The following is an 18,158-nucleotide window of genomic DNA, read 5'->3' as shown; positions in this document are numbered from 1 at the left end:
GGCCCACTGGGTGTCTGTGTTTTTGGTGTTTGAGTTACGGTCAGTTTCTTTTTTCTAATTCCCTCTATCCACCGCAATCTTTAGATTGTATACAAGGATGACCTCAACTGGCTAAAGGGCATTGGATGCTACATCTCGGACATTCCTGAAATTCTTCATGCCAAGCATGCTTATGTTCTATGTAACCATGTGAGTTTGCCCTATCTTATGGTTTTTTTTTTAAAGTGTATTTCCTTTTCTACGTAGTCTAAGTCAAAGGGGGAGTTATGTACATTGTCACAGACCAGCTATGTCTTAAATGGTGTTGAGGATGGCTGATCTGGAGAAGAATGCTAAGGAGCAGGGAACGGCTGTTTCTTGGAATGCGCGTAGCTCTCTATTCAACAACACGGTCGAGCTGTCCTGTTGTCCTTCCCTGGAACCTCTCTCTACATTTGGACTATTTCAGATCTATCAAGCACATGATTCTCCTATTAGGGAAATCTCACTTGTGAGGTGTTTGTGACGCTATAGACAGGACCTATTTATAAAGAGAGAATTTGCTAAGCAAATTAACACTGTAATAAAGGTTTCAGTAAAAATGCGTAAATGTTCCTAGAAGAGCAGTTGTCAAGCCTGCTAGAAGGCTCTAGAAGCTCCATAGGACTATAAGCATCGATTATGCAGATTGTCCTAAAATTCAAATGCCTCCTGGTCGATTGAATATGTGCTAATGAAAGTAAATGTCATGAGTTAAAAGCAACCAAACCCTCCATGAAAGCAGCAATTTCTAGAACCGTAAACGGTCTACCACAGGCTTCTTTTATTCCTCTTGGCAGATCAAGTACAAATCTCACACACAGAAGACCAGGAATGGCTACAAGTTGGTCACAGACACACAAGTCTATGTGCAGGCTGTGAAAAGTGGGAAACAACTGAGTGATGTAAGTCCCCGTGGGGAAGTCGTGTGGACAGTAATAAATGGGGCCACCACTCAAACAGAAGTGGCAAAAAAAAAAAAAAAGAAAAGAAAAAGTAAGTGGCTTTTGCTAACTGGGAGACCAGAGTTAGTGTCCTAGATAGTACTTATGGTTCTGCTCATATTTCCTAAAACCTGGTGTGTTCAATCAGTTCCCAAGGTGGAGGTAGAAATGCTATAATTCTATGGAATACTCAGTGTTTTAGAGTTTTTTGCTTTAAAAGTTGTTTTTTGAGGCGTCGTGTCAAGAGCAGCAGTTGTATCTTGCTGGTCAGCCCTCTGGAAAATTAGAGCTGGTCATGGCAGGGTGAGGAGGGGGCAGGCCGTGCAGTGAGCGGTGTGGGTTTCGTGGGGCCCCTCGTCCGTGGTCTGGGAAGGCCCGGTGCCCAAGCCTCGGCCCCATGCCACATCCACTCTCTGACTTGGGGGGCAGAGCCAGCACACGGCTGCTCTTTTATTTTCTTTTAACTAAGCCCGCAAATTAGTAAGTAAATATCAAATCCCACCAGCGAGTTAGAATGTAAAAACCCATTGTTTTGAAACTTAGAGCCGTACCATAGCCGCTGTTCCCTCCCTTTGCTGAGCCATGTCCTCTGCTTCTCTCATGCTGTGGGGTCCACATGCCCACTTGCGAGCCTGTGGACAAGACAATGATGGATCAGTTGTTGAGGCAAAGGGAAACCTACCTACCTACTTCCCTTCCCCTTCCCCTTCCCCTTCCCCTTCCCCTTCCCCTCCCCTTCCCCTCCCTCCCTCCCTCCCTTCCTTCCTTCCTTCCTTCCTTCCTTCCTTCCTTCCTTCCTTCCTTCCTTCCTTTAAGAGAGACTTAGGTTTCCATTTACTTTGCTTCTTTCCAATGATGCTGCTGTGATCAGAATCAGCTGACCCCTCTTCTATCTGACACAGGCCATCTACCACCATGACTACATGGATAGCGTCAGAGGCAAGGTGGCTGCAACTATGAAAACCATGGAACTGGATGGGCCCTTCATGCACACAAGCTCCAGAGTGAGGTGAGCAGTGAGAACCCAGTGCAGGGGGCAGCAGAAGTCTAAGGGGCGGCCTCCGAGGGCCAGGCCACTGGCTTTTGCAGAAACCTCCTTGGCTTGTGCTTTATCTCAGCCTGACGTTCTCAGTTGTCAATGCTATTCCATTCACCTGAGTTAAAAAACAAAGAAAAAACCCAAACAGTACACAGTCTGTCTTCCCTCCTGGTTGGTGGGATTCTTACACCACGCAAGCAATGGGCATTCTTAGAGCAACATTGCATTTACATCTACAAGATACGAGGGAGAAAGAAAGCCAACCTTTCTCAAACAACTTAAAACCAAGATGACAAAGAGAAGACACATAATCATAAGGGACTACTAGTAGTAAGAGAAAGGGCTAGAAATTACTGTTGGAATTCAGAAGAGAAAGACCTGGATTCCACTCACGTACTTAATATCCCTTTTGGGTGTTACCTGCTCAGGCAACATTGGTTTCCCTCTTTGATGTCACTCTCCTGTACTGAATATTGAAAAACATTTGCTCTTTGATGTCTCTGATACTATTCCTACTCCTGGATCTCCCCCCCCAAAGACAGGCTATTTAGGATCATGGTCAGAAACTCCTTTCCCCCATCTGCCAGGGATTGGGGAATCGTGACCTCTTCATGGCCTGACACTGTGTTTATTGGAGGAATGGGGTTCCAGGGATGTGCCTTATCATTATGACTGTCTCCGGGACTGTGATGATGTGAATGCCACCTAAGGGTTCACGACACAGGCGGCACTGACTGCCTGTTCTCTCTACTGCTCCCGTTTTCTTGCTCGATTCCATGCAGGTAATTGGGCATACGTTCAAAACATAGAAGAATTATTTCCTATGGGCCCCTTCACTCATCGCTCACTCGCTCACTCTCTTTTTTAAGGTTTTATTTATTCATGAGAGAGACAGAGAGAGGCAGAGACACAGGCAGAGGGAGAAGCAGGCTCCCTGCGGGAACCCGTTGGGGACTCAATCCCATGACCCAGCGTCACACCCTGAGCACCCCCAGGCATCTCTCTCACTCTCTGTCTCTCTCTCTTAAAGATTTGGTTTATTTACTCGACAGAGTGGAAGCGAGGGAGCATTAGCGAGGAGGGTGGGGGTCGAGCAGGGAGACTGATGGGCTCAGAGATGTGACCTGAGCCCAAGGCCTGGGCAGTGGAGCACGCAGGCACCTGTCGGTTTCGAAGCAGGGGGTCAAGGATGATGCATTAGTTACCTGGCCCTTTGAACTCCTCTGACTCCTCATGACATCGGCCTGGTAAACAAGAACACGCTGCATCCCGACCGAAAGCCTGGCATGGGCCGCGTGCGATGCGCATGACTCGATGGGCCCCGGCGCAGCCTGACCCCTCGCCCTCCGCAGGACCTGTACCCAGGTGCCGGCCGACGTGACCAGCGCACAGGATACCGGCTCCCTGGTGACACAGCCGCCTTCCAGCATTCCAGGGAAAAGCACTACCAGATCACCTATGTAGGTGCCTCCCCGCACCACGGCCTGCCAGGGGAGGGGCGCTGACCTGGGCCCCTGGGGGCCGGGGGTGTGTGTGGAGGCCCCCGCTGAGTGTGGTCATCACGGCGCCTTTGCTTCAAGAAGCGTAGGAGCATCCCTGTGACCCCAGGCACCCCATGGGCGGCTGCAGCTGCCTGGGGACAGGATGTTGTGTGCGTCCCTTGGGCAGACAGGACTGCTTGTGGGCTAGCTGGCTCCGATACTGGCCCCACCACATGCCCTCTGCACACTGAGCAGAAAGCTGGGGGTGAAGGGGCTCCTGCTATCTGGGGCTTCCTAGCCCAGTGGCTCCCACCACCCTGCAGGGATGCTGGGGATGCTAGGGAGCCCCATGCAGGGCAGAGCCCGGGGGCGCTGCACACAGCCTGCAGCCCTCTTCTGCTGCCTTCGGAGTCTTGGGACCCAAGCTTGCCGGCCAGCCAGTACACAAAACCAAAGACCCAAACCTACAGTATCCAAATCAGACACTTGCAGATCCAACCACCTAATATGTCTTTTTTTTTCTGGTAAATCCATCTGGAAAGCCACTTGTTGGCCTCAAAAATAGTCGCTCCTCTCTTCCCTGCAGGTCCTAACTTCCAAGCTGTGCTGGGACTAAAAACACAGGCCTTCCCCCACCTAAAATGAATAAACACCGCTCAACACCTCGACATTTAATAGTGAAGCTTGCAAATTCCAAAGATAAATAGAAGATCCTTAAAGCAGCAAGAGATAAGAAATCTCTAACTTTTATGAGGATGAATATTAGATTAACAGCAGACCTCTCCACAGAGACCCAGGCAGGCCAGAAAGGGTTGGCAGGATATATTCAGGGTCCTACATGAGAAGAACATGCAGCCAAGAATACTTTATCCAAGGCTCTCATTCACAATAGGAGAGATAAACAGCTTCCAAGATAGGCAGGAACTGAAAGAATATGTGACCAGGAAACCAGCTCTCCAAGAAATTTTAAGGGGGACTCTTAAAATTCCTCTTGGAGAGGAAGTCCAATGGAACAATCCACAAAAACAGGGACTGAATAGGTATCATGATGACACTAAATTCATATCTTTCAATAGTAACTGAACGTGAATGGGCTTAACGACCCCATACAGAGGCCCAGGGTTTCAGACTGGATAAAAAAGCAGGACCCATCTATCTGCTGTCTACAAGAGACTCATTTTAGACAGAAGGACACCTACAGCCTGAAAATAAAAGGTTGGAGAACCACGTACCAATCATATGGTCCTCACAAGAAAGCAGGGGTAGCCATCCTTATATCAGATAAACTGAAATTTATCCCAAAGACTGTAGTGAGAGATGAAGAGGGACACTGTATCATACTTAAAGGATCTATCCAAGAAGAAGACTTAACAATCCTCAATATATATGCCCCGAATGTGGGAGCTGCTAAATATATCAATCAATTAATAACCAAAGTTAAGACATATTTAGATCATAATACACTTATACTTGGTGACTTCAATCTAGCGCTTTCTACACTAAATAGGTCTTCTAAGTACATGTCAAAGAAACGAGAGCTCGAAATGATAGACTGGACCAAACGGATTTCACAGATAACTACATAACTTTACATCCAAATGCAACTGAATACACATTCTTCTCAAGTGCACATGGAACTTTCTCCAGAATAGACCACATACTGGATCACAACTCAGATCTGAACCGATACCAAAAGATTGGGATCATCCCCTGCTTATTCTCAGAGGATGATACCTTGAAATTAGAACTAAATCACAACAAGAAGTTTGGAAGTACTTCAAACACGTTGAGGTTAAGGACCATCCTGATAAAAGATGAAAGGGTGAGCCAGGTAATTAAGGAAGAATTAAAAAGATTCATGGAAACTAATGAGAATGAAGATAAAACCATTCAAAATCTTTGGGATACAGCAAAAGCAGTCCTTGGGGGAAATATATCTCAATGCAAGCAGCCATCCACAAATTGGAAAGAACTCAAATACAGAAGTTAACCTTACACCTAAAGGAGCTAGATGAAAAAGAGCAAATAGATCCTACACCCAGCAGAAGAAGAGATTTGACAAATTAACATTCGAGCAGAACTCAATGAAATAGATATCAGAAGAACTATGGAACAGATTAACAAAACCAGGAGTTGGTTCTTTTGAAGAATTAGTAAGATAGATAAACCATTAGCCAGCCCTATTAAAAGAAGAGCGAGAAGACTCATATTAATAATATCATGAATGAGAAAGGAGAGATCACTACAAACACCAAGGAAATACAAACAATTTTAAAAACATGAGAAGCTATACGCCAATAAATTCAGCAATCTATAAGAAATGGACGCATTTCTGGAAAGCCGCAAACTACCAAAACTGGAACTGGAAGAAATAGAAAAACTGAACAGGCCAGGGAGGAAATTGAAGCAGTCATCAAAAACCTCCCAAGACACAAAAGTCCAGGGCCAGATGGCTTCCCTGGGGAATTTATTCCAACGTTTAAAGAAGAAACCAAAAAAAAAAAAAAAAAAAACCCCATACCTATTCTACTAAAGCTGTTCAGAAAGATAGAAATGAAATACATCCAAGCTCGTTCTACGAGGCCAGCATCACCTTAATTCCAAAACAAGACAAAGACCCCACCGAAACGGAGAGTTATAGACCCATACTCCTGATGAACATGGACGCAAAAATTCGCAACAAGATACTAGCTAATAGGGATCCCTGGGTGGCGCAGGGGTTTGGCGCCTGCCTTTGGCCCAGGGCGCGATCCTGGAGACCCGGGATCGAATCCCACGTCGGGCTCCCAGTGCATGGAGCCTGCTTCTCCCTCTGCCTGTGTCTCTGCCTCTCTCTCTTTCTCTCTCTGTGACTATCATAAATAAATAAATATTTTTAAAAAATTAAAAAAAACAAACAAACTTTCTAAAAAAAAAAAAAAAAAGATACTAGCTAATAGGATCCAACAGTACATTAAGGAGATTATTCACCATTACCAAGAGGGAAGTATCCCCGGACGCAAGGCTGGTTCAACACTCATAAAACAATGTGATTCATCATATCAGAAAGACAAAAAACAAGAACCATATGATCCTCTCAATAGATTCAGAGAAAGCATTTGACAAAATACAGCATCCATTCCCGATCAAAACTCTTCAGATTGTGGGGATAGAGGGAATATTCCTCAACATCTTAAAAGGCATCTACGAAAAGCCCACAGCACATATCATTCTCAATGGGGAAGCACATGGAGCCTTTCCCCTTAGATCAGGAAGAAGACAGGGATGTCCACTCTCACCACTGCTATTTGACATAGTCTTAGAAGTCCTAGCCTCAGCAATCAGACAACAGAAAGAAATAAAAGGCATTCAAATTGGCAAAGAAGAAGTCAAACGTTCCCTCTTTGCTGATGACATGATACTCTACACAGAAAACCCAAGAGACTCCACCCCAAGATTGCTAGAACTCATACATCAATTTGGGAGCATGGCAGAATACACAATCAATGCCCAGAAGTCAGTGGCATTTCTACACGCTAACAATGAGACTGAAGAAAGAGAAATTAAGGAGTCAATCCCATTTACAATTGCACCCAAAAGCATAAGATACCTAGGAATAAACCTAACCAAAGAGATAAAGGATCCACACCCTAAAAACTACAGACCACTTCTAAAATAATTTGAGGAAGACACAACGAGATGGAAAAATATTCCATGCTCACGGATTGGAAGTATTAATATTGTGAAAATGTCAACGTTACCCAGGGCAATTTTCATGTTTAATGCAATCCCAGCAAAATACCATGGACTTTCTTCAGAGAGTTAGAACAAATTATTTTCAGATTTGTGTTGCATCAGAAAAGACCCCTAATAGCCAGGAGAATATTAAAAAAGAAAGCCATAGCTGGGGGCATCACAATGCCAGATTCCAGGTTGTACTACAAAGCTGTGGTCATCAAGTCAGTGTGGTCCTGGCACAAAAGCAGTCACATAGATCAATGGAAAAGAATAGAGAATCCAGAAGTGGACCCTCAACTTTATGGTCAACTAATATTCGACAAAGTAGGAAAGACTATCCACTGGAAAAAAAGACAGTCTCTTCAATAAATGGTGCTGGGAAAATTGGACATCCACATGCAGAAGAACAAAACTAGACCACTCTCTTGCACCATACACAAAGATAAACTCAAAACAGATGAAAGATCTAAATGTGAGACAAGATTCCATCAAAACCCTGGAGAACATGGGCAACACCATTTTTGAGTTCGCCCACTGTGACTTCTTGCAAGATACATCCACGAAGGCAAGAGAAACAAAAGCAAAAGTGAACTATTGGGACTTCATCAAGGTAAGAAGCTTTTGCACAGCAAAGGATACAGTCAACAAAACTAAAAGACAACCTACAGAATGGGAGAAGATATTTGCAAATGACATATCAGATAAAGGGCTAGTTTCCAAGATCTATAAAGAACTTCTTAAACTCAACAGCAAAGAAACAACCAATCCAATCATGAAATGGGCAAAAGACAGGAACAGAAATCTCACAGAGGAAGACATAGACATGGCCAACACGCACATGAGAAAATGCTCCGCATCACTTGCCATCAGGGAAATACAAATCAAAACCACAATGAGATACCACCTCACACCAGTGAGAATGGCGAAAATTAACAAGGCAGGAGACTACAAATCATAGGATGTGGAGAAAGGGGGAACCCTCCTGAACTCTTGGTGGGAATGTGAACTGGTGCAGCCACTCTGGAAAACTGTGTGGGGTTCCTCAAAGAGTGAAAAACAGATCTTCCCTACGACCCAGCAATTGCACTGCTGGGGATTGACCCCAAAGATACAGAAGCAGTGAAATGCTGGGATGCCTGCACCCCAATGTTTATAGCAGCAATGTCGACAATAGCCAACCTGTGGAAGGAGCCTCGGTGTCCATCGAAAGATGGATGGATAAAGAAGATGTGGTCTATGTATACAATGAAATATTCCTCAGCCATTAGAAATGACAAATACCCACCATTTGCTTCAACGTGGATGGAACTGGACGATATTATGCTGAGTGAAATAAGTCAGTCGGAGGAGGACAAACATCCTATGGTCTAATTCATTTGGGAAATATAAAAAATAGTCAAAGGGAATAAAGGGGAAAGGAGAAAAAACGAGTGGGAAATATCAGGGAGGGAGACAGAACATGAGAGACTCCTAACTCTGGGAAACGAACTAGGGGTGGTGGGCGGTGGTTGGCGGTGACTGCGTGACAGGCACTGACGGGGGCACTTGATGGGATGAGCGCTGGGTGTTATTCTCTATGTTGGCAAATTTAACACCAAGAAAAAATTTTTAAAAAACATAAAAACACACGGTTTCCCTTTTATTTTCATAGCTGCCTGCCAGCAGGTTTTTCTAGGCAACACTGAATTTTATTCCTCTCTGCACCTGGCTTATATAGCCAAGAAAATAATTGCCAAGGTCCTGTTTACTGGTGACATTTTGTCCCTGACTTTTTCTTGTATTTAATCCATGGAGAGTGATTTTCAAATGTAAGCAGCAGCTCCTTCCTGTGTGAGGAATGTACAGCTACTCTTTGTGACCCAGCAGCGAACTCGTTCTGACTCTGCCTTCCCAGTACAAATACAGAGAAGAGTGGGAACACATCAAGGCACACAGATACACACTTGGCCCTAAAGAAATCCCATTTGTCCATGTCCAGAGGGTGAACAATGTTACCACTGAGGTACAGTGAATGTTGATTCTGCGGGGGGGGGGGGGTATTGAGTTTCAGAGGCCACGGCTTTGTACTATATGTTAGTTAGAAATCTCTGTATCATCAAGGAATGAGAGGGTCCTTTTTGTTACCATTTTGGTGTTTGTATCCATCGGTGACGTCTTTTTGTATTTGGCAATGCCATTGTCAATCCCAATTCACAGATTATGATGTAAATTAATTCCTTTTTTGAGATTCGTTATGAAACAATTACTAATGAATTTGCATTTTAGTCTAATTCGTGACCCTGGTTTTCTATATACATGGTTGGCCTGTATATCTGACCATATCCAACCATCTGATAGAATGTGGAAGACTTTATGCTCAGAATTCTTCACCTAACTAAAATAAGTACCATTTCCTCTTTTTTCCTGTCAGACACTTCCTTGATCCTTAATTGCTCCTCTAATGGCTCTTTGTGTAGAATATTTGATTATTGATTAGTCAACAGTTGCCCTCATCTTCCCACACTAAATACCTGCAGTGGTTTTGCTTCCAGTGTAGAGATAGTATCGACAGTTTTTTTTTTTTTTGGAGTTCAATTTGCCAACATAGAGCATAACACCCAGTGCTCATCCCATCAAGGGCCCCCCTCAATGCCTGTCACCCAGTCACCCCCACCCCCCACCCACCTCCCTTTCCACCACCCCTTGTTCGTTTCCCAGAGTTCGGAGTCCCTCATGTTCTGTCTCCCTTTCTGATATGTCCCACTCATTTTTTTCTCCTTTCCCCTTTATTCCCTTTCACTATTTTTTATATTCCCCAAATGAATGAGACCATAAAATGTTTGTCCTCCCTGATTGACTTATTTCACTCAGCATCATACTCTCCAGTTCCATCCACGTGTATGGACAATTGTACCACAGACTGAAAGACAAGATTCACACAACTCCTGATACACCTGAAATCCGCCAAGTCAAGAAGACACAAGAGGCTGTCAGTGAGGTGAGTATTTTCTTAAGAGAGAGGGCAGGCTGTGGCACCCCAGGAGGAATGTCAGCCATGTGGTCTCTGATGTGTGTGTTTTGGGCCATTTTTTCAGTTGATCTACAAATCAGACTTCTTCAAGATGCAAGGCCACGTGATCTCACTGCCTTACACACCCCAAGTGATCCGTTGCCGCTACGTGGGAGACATCACCAGTGACGTAAGCATCTCGTCTGGGTCTTTCAGAAAAGCTCATACCAAGGGGCTGTGTACATGTAAGCCAACTGGTGATCTTTGAACTGCCTGCTGCATTGAGTCCTTCTACACTGGGTATACAGCTTGGAGGTGAAATTGTGTGGAAGCGGGACCCCGCATTTCTCCAACCACGGAAACAGTAGTAGGAAGAACGTTTAGGAATTACAAGCATTGCTGGCCACCACTCTGAATTCAACACTGAACCATGACCGGCCCCTCACCCTACCTCGTCTCGTCCTGGGTCCCATGTAGTATCCTTCTCCTGCTCATCCCCACGCCCATACTCATTAGCAACTTCCTCCTCCCATGTTTGTTTCTCCTTAAATGTTTCCATCTCCTGAAAGGCCACTCCATTCAATCCATGCTTTCCTCCCATCAGTATAAGAACAACAAATAGCAATATTTTCCTTAGCTCAGGATTAAATTTAAAAACCTGTGATTCATTTGAGTGCAAGCCAACTAAGAGTATAGGGTGGACGTGTTCAACCAAAATGAAACCTGTATCAACATGAAGGTCTCACTACTCTTATTGGTTCCTGGTTTGCATTTAATCCTGGCCAGCTTTATTTCTGTTTCTGCCACACAGATTTAATATAAGGAGGACTTGCAGATCCTCGGGACTGGGCTGCTTCCTGTGTGACATTCCTGACACGGTCCGCTGCCGGCACGTGCGCAAGTTCTGGGCGAGTGCACATCTTCATGACACATAGCTACCCTGGCACAGCTTCCATTACCACGTCACCAGCCTCAATATAATTCTTTCAATGACTGATTAACTTGTGCTTCTGTTTTCTTTTTTTTCTTTAGGTCTAACTACCTGTACACTGATAAGGCGAGGAAGATGTGAGACAGATACCAAGTGGTGCTTGACACTCCAGAATACAGAAAAGTACAGGAACTGAAGACACAGCTGAGCGAGGTAAGGATGCTGAACCTGTCACTGCAACTGACTTATTCCTCTGTCAAACAGGCAACTGCGCTTAGAAAAAAAAAAAAGTCTCCCCTCTGATGTAATTATGGAGTGCCTACCGTGTCTAACTAAGCAAGTCAGTTGACCTTGTTTTGCCTCAGTTTCCTTATTTTGTCCCATTTTGGTAAGATAAGGATGTTGGTACTTGACTACCTGTGACTGGAGCTGCAGAGAGTTAATTTTATAAATTGGAAAGGCCTATGTTACACTATTGTTGTGGTCTCCAAACCAAATTTATTTAATTTATTTCAAAACTTGCTCTTTAATCCCTGTCATCAGAAACCCTAACCTTGGTGGTGCCATTTGAAAAGTCTTTCATGGCTCCCTGCTCTGCAGCCCACACACCAAATTCTGAACTATTTTGTTTCATTGTCAGTTGGCCTCGGGGCTTCCAGTCTATCACAGCTAATTGGGTATAGATCTTGTGCTCTCCCCTCCATTCCTCGTTCCTTGAGGGTTGGACCCCGTCTTATTTAGATGTGTGTCCCATAGTGCCTTGGCTGTAATAGATGTCCATGTTGGCCAGTGATTAAATGTGCTTTCTAAAGGTAAGGGCGTTCCACAAATGTAAATGCTTTTCTTATTACAGATGAGTTGGCTATTCTCGTTCAACTCATCTTTGTCGTGTAGCTTCATCAGACTTCACTGAGCGAAGCCACACATTGGCAGTCAGGCCACTTGACTGACTCCCCATTTTCAATAGTTTTAGTGGCTGCCTATTAGGAATCACTTATGCTCTTAGACTTAAAGATGTCCTGGCACACCAAAGGTTGCCTGCAGTGAGGGGGTGGGGGTGTGCAGCTTCCTACACTCCTAGTGAGCTAGCGGCAGAGGGTGATAAGTTCTTTAGCTTTCATAAATGCTAAATTGAGCCCATTTGCTTTGCTGAAAGCTTACCTGCGTCCCTTCCCCTGGCACCAGCACTTAGCCAGGAATGCCTAGGTTCTTGTATCTCAGCAAAGTGCTTCTCTGCACTGGCCATATATTAGAACCACCTGGGAAGTATTTCTAAACTCCCCTTGAGTGGGCTCTGACTCCCCAGCCTCACAGCAGACTTTCTGATTCTCTGCATGTAGGCATCTGCGTGCTTTTAGCTGCTCCATGATTCTAATAATGATTCTAATATGCAGCCAGTGTTGGAAAGCACTGCTTTAAGTAGCACGCCTGTCCTCCAGCTACCACGTCGTAAAACATTGTATGGTAACTTGAGATGGTTATTGGGATCTCTGAAATACCTTTATTTTTCTTGGCTATTTGGATTCAGAATTATTTAAATCTTCCATTTCTCCTTTTCCCAATTCCTGTTAGGATTTTGTGTGTCTTGTGCATCCACATTGAGGAATAATACTGGCTATCCTTTAGTCATTCCTTTTCTCCCACACTTGCCTCACTGGAACAATGATGTAAGCATGATAAAATACTGAGCCACCTCCTCTATTTTTTAAAAGACTTTGAGAGGATTGGTATTCATTCTTTGAATGTTTGGTAGAATTTAGCAATGAAGCCTTCTGATCTTGGACTTCTGTTTGTTAGGAGGTTTTTGATTATTGATTCCATCTTCTTCCTCATCATTGGTCTGTTTAGATTTTCTATTTCACCATCATTCAGTGTTGGGGTGTTGTATGCCTCTAGGAATTTATCTATTTCTTTCAAGTTGTCCGGTTTGTGTAGCACATCATTGTTTATAGGAATCTCTTTGATACTTTGTATTTTTGTGGTATCCAGTATTCCATCTCCTCTTTCATTCTGAGTTTTTCTCTTTTAGTTGGTGAGTCTAGGTCTAGGTTTGTCGAGTTTGTTTATCTTTTCAAAGAACCAGCTCTTTCATCGATCTTTTCCATTGTATTTTTAGTTTGTATTTTACTTCTTCCCTGATCTTTATTTCCTTCCTTTCTCTAACTTTGGGCTTATTTATTCTTCTTTCTCAAGTTCCTTTAGGTGTAAAGTTGGGCTGCTTTTTGAAAATGTCCTTGTTTTTAGAGGTAGGCATTGTTATAAACTTTCGCCTTAGAACTGCATTCCGTAAGTTTTGGTATGTTACATTTTCATTTGTCTCAAGATTTTTTTTTTATTTCTCTTTTGATTTCTTCTTTGTCCCGTTGTTGTTCAGTATCCTACACTTGAAAAGAATGTGTATTCTGATGCTTTTAGATGGAATATTTTTAAGTATCTGGTCTACTGTATGGCCAGTGTTTCCATATCGATTTTCTGTCTGGATAATCTATGCATTGACATAAGTGCGAAATTAGAGTCTCCAGCTATTATTGTATTGCTGTTTCTCTGCTTAAGTCTGTTAGTATTTGCTTTATATATCTAGGTGCTCCTATGTTGGGTGCATATTTACAAATGTTATATGTTTTGTTGAATTGGCTCCTTTATCACTATATGATGCCCATCTTTGTCTCTTATTAAAGTCTGTCTTGTCCATATAAGTATAGCTACTCCTCCACGTTTCTTTTGGTTTTCATTTGCACAAAATATCTTTTCCTACCTCTTCACTTCTAGTCTCTCTGTGTCCTTACATATAAAGTGAGTCTCTTGTAAGCAGCATACAGATAGGTCTTAATTTTTATTTTATTTTTTAAAGATTTATTCACCTATTTTAGAGAAAGAGCAAACAAGCGTGAGCAGGAGGGGCAGAGGGAGAGGGAGAATCTCAAGCAGTTTCTGTGCCAAGCATGTAACCTGACTTGGGGTTCAATCCCACATCCCTGAGATCATGACCTGAGCTTAAACCAAAAATCAGATGCTTAACTGACTTTGCTACCCAGGTGCCCTGGTAGATTTTGTTCTTTAATCCATTTCGCCACTCTGTCTTTTGATTGGGGAATTGAGTCTATTTACATTTTGACTAGTTATTGATTATGTATTATAGGCTTAGTGCTATTTTATTAATTGTTTTCTGGCTGTTTGTATAGTCTTGATCTCTTCCTTTCTTCCTCTCTTGCTCTCTTCCTTTGTGCTTTGATTTATTTTAGTGGTATGCTTGTATTTCTTTCTTTTCATCTTTTGCATATTTCCTATAGGTTTTTCCTTTATGGCTATCGTGAAGCAACTTCTATAACAGTCTATTTAAGTTGATAACAACTTAAGTTTGATCCCATTGTAAAGCTCAACATTATTTCCCCCCATGTTTTATGTTCCTGATGTCACATTTTACATGTTTTTCTTTTGTGTATCCCTTACTTAATTGTAATCAGTTATTTTTATTATTTGTCTTTTACCACATATGCACCTTTCCAGTGAGAACTATTCTTCATATGTGTTCTAAACACTAATTAGCACCCTTTCTTTTCAATTGAAAGAAATCTCTTTAGCATCTCTTGGGTTGTTTCTGCTTTTTTTTTTTCTTTAACATCCTTTGTAAGGCTGTATTAATGGTGAGAAAGTCCTTTAGCTTTTGCTTGTTTAGAAAAGTCTCTCTCCTTCACTTCTGAATGATAACTTTGCCAAGTAGACTAGTGTCGGTCAGAAGGTTTTCTCTTTCAGCCGTTCGAATGTATTGTGTTACTCCCTCTGGTCTGCAAAGTTTCTGCTGAAAAATACCTGATACTCTTATGGTGGGGGGGGGGCGCAGGGAGAGGGGTGTGTTCTATTGTATGTAACGAATTATTTTTTTCTTGGTACTTTTAATGGTTTCTTCTTGTCTTTAAATTTAACATTTTAATTATTATGTGTCTTGGTGTTTATTTCTTTGGGATCCCCTAATTTGAAACCCTCTGTGCTTCCTAGATCTGGATGTCTGTTTTTTTCTCCTGGTTAGGGAATTTAGTATTTCAGCCATTATTTTTTCAAATAAGATTTCTGTCCCTTTCTCTCTTTTTACTTTGGGAAGCCCTATGATGCAAATGTTAGTCCATTTTATGCTATCCACAAGTTTATAAGGCTATCTTCACTTTTTTTTTCATTCCTTCTCCTTTGCTGTTCTGATTAGGTGAGCTCCCTGTCTTATCTTCAAGTTAATTGATCTTCTGCCTTATCTATAATTTTCTGTTGAAACCCTCTAGTGTATTTTTCAGCTCAGTTTTTTTTTTTTCAGCTCAGTTTTGTATTATTCAGCTCTGTGTCTTCTATTCCATAGTTTCCTATATTTTCCATCTTCTTGTGACATTCTTACTATGTTCATTCATTCATGAATGAATGAATACTGTAGGTCATTCAACAACCTGCGTTCCTTTTTAGCAGCTCTATTGACCACTAGATGTGTGTCAGACCTAAGACCTACCCCTCAGGCCAAAGATCTAGGACAAGAGAAGAGGCCTCCTGCTCAGAAAGACTGGGAATTTGCCCGAGTATGCTGTCTGTGCAGTGCCTTTGGGGTGGTAGCCTGCTAAAAACTGTCCTTCCAATTACCATAGTCCTGTGGAACTCAGGAATACAAGCCCCCCAGGCTACCAGTGACAGGCAATCAAGGGGTATCCCCTGTGGCAGCTGCATAAACCAGGGACCAGGTGTGTAGAAATCTTCCTTCCAGGATATATTGGCACTGTGAAGCACACCAGAGGGTTAAAGACGATGATAGAATATGTCCTCTAAATTCTCTGAAAAGGATTATAGTCCGCCCCAAGATGCATTTTTAATTAGAAACCTGCCCCTCAAGCTGCAGTCACAACGATTAGCTAACACGCCTCCTTTACAGGAAGACTGAGCTCCTGACTGTTTTCTCTAGCTATGCCCTGGGGGGTGGTTGCTATTGAAGAACTCTTTCTCCATTGGTTACAGTCCTAGGGGACCCACAAGAGTAAGCCATACCAGCCACCAGACCTAGATCTTAGAGGGGTGTCTCCTGGTTACAGTTTTTTTTATTTTTTATTTTTTATTTATTCATGATAGGCACACAGTGAGAGAGAGAGAGAGGCAGAGACACAAGCAGAGGGAGAAGCAGGCTCCATGCACCGGGAGCCTGACGTGGGATTCGATCCTGGATCTCCAGGATCGCGCCCTGGGCCAAAGGCAGGCGCCAAACCGCTGCGCCACCCAGGGATCCCTCCTGGTTACAGTTTTAAAAATCAGACCCCAGACAGGGCTATGAGCTCCTTTCTGGGTGTTCTTTGTTATAAGAGTTTCATGGGATCAAGAGCACAAGCTTCCTTGACCTTCAGAGCCAAGTGACTAAGAGGTGTCCTGTAGGAGGCAGCTACAAATATCAGAATGAATGAAAGTTTGCCCTTTGTGACAACTTGAATGGACCTCAAGGGCATAATGCAATGTGAACTATGCAGACAGAAAAAGACGAATATCATATGACCTTTCTCATATGTGGAATTAGAATTCTTTCTGAGCGGGATCCCTGGGTGGCACAGTGGTTTGGCGCCTGCCTTTGGCCCAGGGCGCGATCCTGGAGACCCGGGATCGAATCCCACATTGGGCTCCTGGTGCATGGAGCCTGCTTCTCCCTCTGCCTATGTCTCTGCCTCTCTGTGTGTGTGTGTGTGTGACTATCATAAATTAATTAATTAATTAATTAAAAAAGAATTCTTTCTGAGCATTAAGATATGATTAGATCAGAGCCTTAAGAAAATCTCTTTCTCAGACTTGTGAAAGATGAATGAGTGGTCCAACGGAGGAGGTGTTTTGGGAGGCTTTTGAAGATGTGTTGAGAAGAAATGATATAAGAGGCCGAACTAGGGCTGTATCTGTGAAAAAGGAGAAGGTGGGTCAGACTTAAAGGCTGTCACAAAGTTAGGAGCCCCGAACTCGTGATCATTTGTTGTGGGAATGAGGGAAAAGTCTAGGATGACTCCCCCAAGTGTCTGGTCTGCATGACGGGGAGATCAAGGAGTCTTTTAGCAAGGTAGAGAAAATAGATAAGGAAGCAAATTTGGGCTGGAGATGGAGATAATATAAAAAATTCTGCATTGAACATGGTTAAGTTCAGAACATTTTTGAAAATTTGGGCCTACGATAGCCAAACTGTGGAAGGAGCCTCGGTGTCCAACGAAAGATGAATGGATAAAGAAGATGTGGTTTATGTATACAATGGAATATTACTCAGCTATTAGAAATGACAAATACCCACCATTTGCTTCAACGTGGATGGAACTGGAGGGTATTATGCTGAGTGAAGTAAGTTAGTTGGAGAAGGACAAACATTATATGTTCTCATTCATTTGGGGAATATAAATAATAGTGAAAGGGAATATAAGGGAAGGGAGAAGAAATGTGTGGGAAATATCAGAAAGGGAGACAGAACGTAAAGACTGCTAACTCTGGGAAACGAACTAGGGGTGGTAGAAGGGGAGGAGGGCGGGGGGTGGGAGTGAATGGGTGACGGGCACTGGGGGTTATTCTGTATGTTAGTAAATTGAACACCAATAAAAAAAGAAAAGAAAAGAAAATTTGGGCCTGACTTAGGAGAAACACTGGATATATCCATTTGGAAATCCTCCATCTCACATTAATGATTGAAGTCACAGGAACAGACGAGATTACCCAAGGGGAACGTATCCGGTAAAAGAAGCCAACCCTGACTCCAGCTAGTGGCAACCTTGGGGAAGGGCAGAACCATAGATGGAGGAGTTCCTAGGAAGGCCACTTAGGAGAGAGCACCAGGATGGGGAGCAGGGAAGAACATTTTCAGGAATGAAACAGCTGAGCAGTTTCAGTTGCTACAGAGAACCTTTCTTGCATTTGGTCGTTGTGAAGTTTTTGGCGGTCCTAAGGACAGTGACTACCTTGGTGTGGTTGCACGGAAGCCATACTGTTACCTTGAGAAATTAATTAAGGAGAAAAAGAAGAAATACGTAGTCGGCTTGGCTGTGAAAGGTAGAAAGAA

General features: G+C 43.2%; 1 protein-coding gene across 1 annotated transcript in view; it reads left to right on the top strand.

Moving 5' to 3' along the window:
- Positions 1–18,158, top strand: part of LOC119868998 (nebulin-like) — a 29,194-nt gene that overhangs the window by 9,761 nt on the left and 1,275 nt on the right. The window contains 6 exon segments of the mRNA XM_038588946.1: positions 85–189; positions 819–923; positions 1,865–1,971; positions 10,050–10,176; positions 10,274–10,378; positions 11,221–11,332. Of these exon segments, the coding sequence (XP_038444874.1) occupies positions 85–189; positions 819–923; positions 1,865–1,971; positions 10,050–10,176; positions 10,274–10,378; positions 11,221–11,226 (555 nt within the window). The 3' untranslated portion in view covers positions 11,227–11,332.

Source organism: Canis lupus, unplaced genomic scaffold (genome assembly GCF_011100685.1).
Source record: "Canis lupus familiaris isolate Mischka breed German Shepherd unplaced genomic scaffold, alternate assembly UU_Cfam_GSD_1.0 chrUn_S1377H1558, whole genome shotgun sequence".
Classification (NCBI taxonomy): domain Eukaryota; kingdom Metazoa; phylum Chordata; class Mammalia; order Carnivora; family Canidae; genus Canis; species Canis lupus.
Note: the sequence above shows the minus strand (reverse complement) of the source record. Positions and strands in the feature narration are given on the sequence as shown.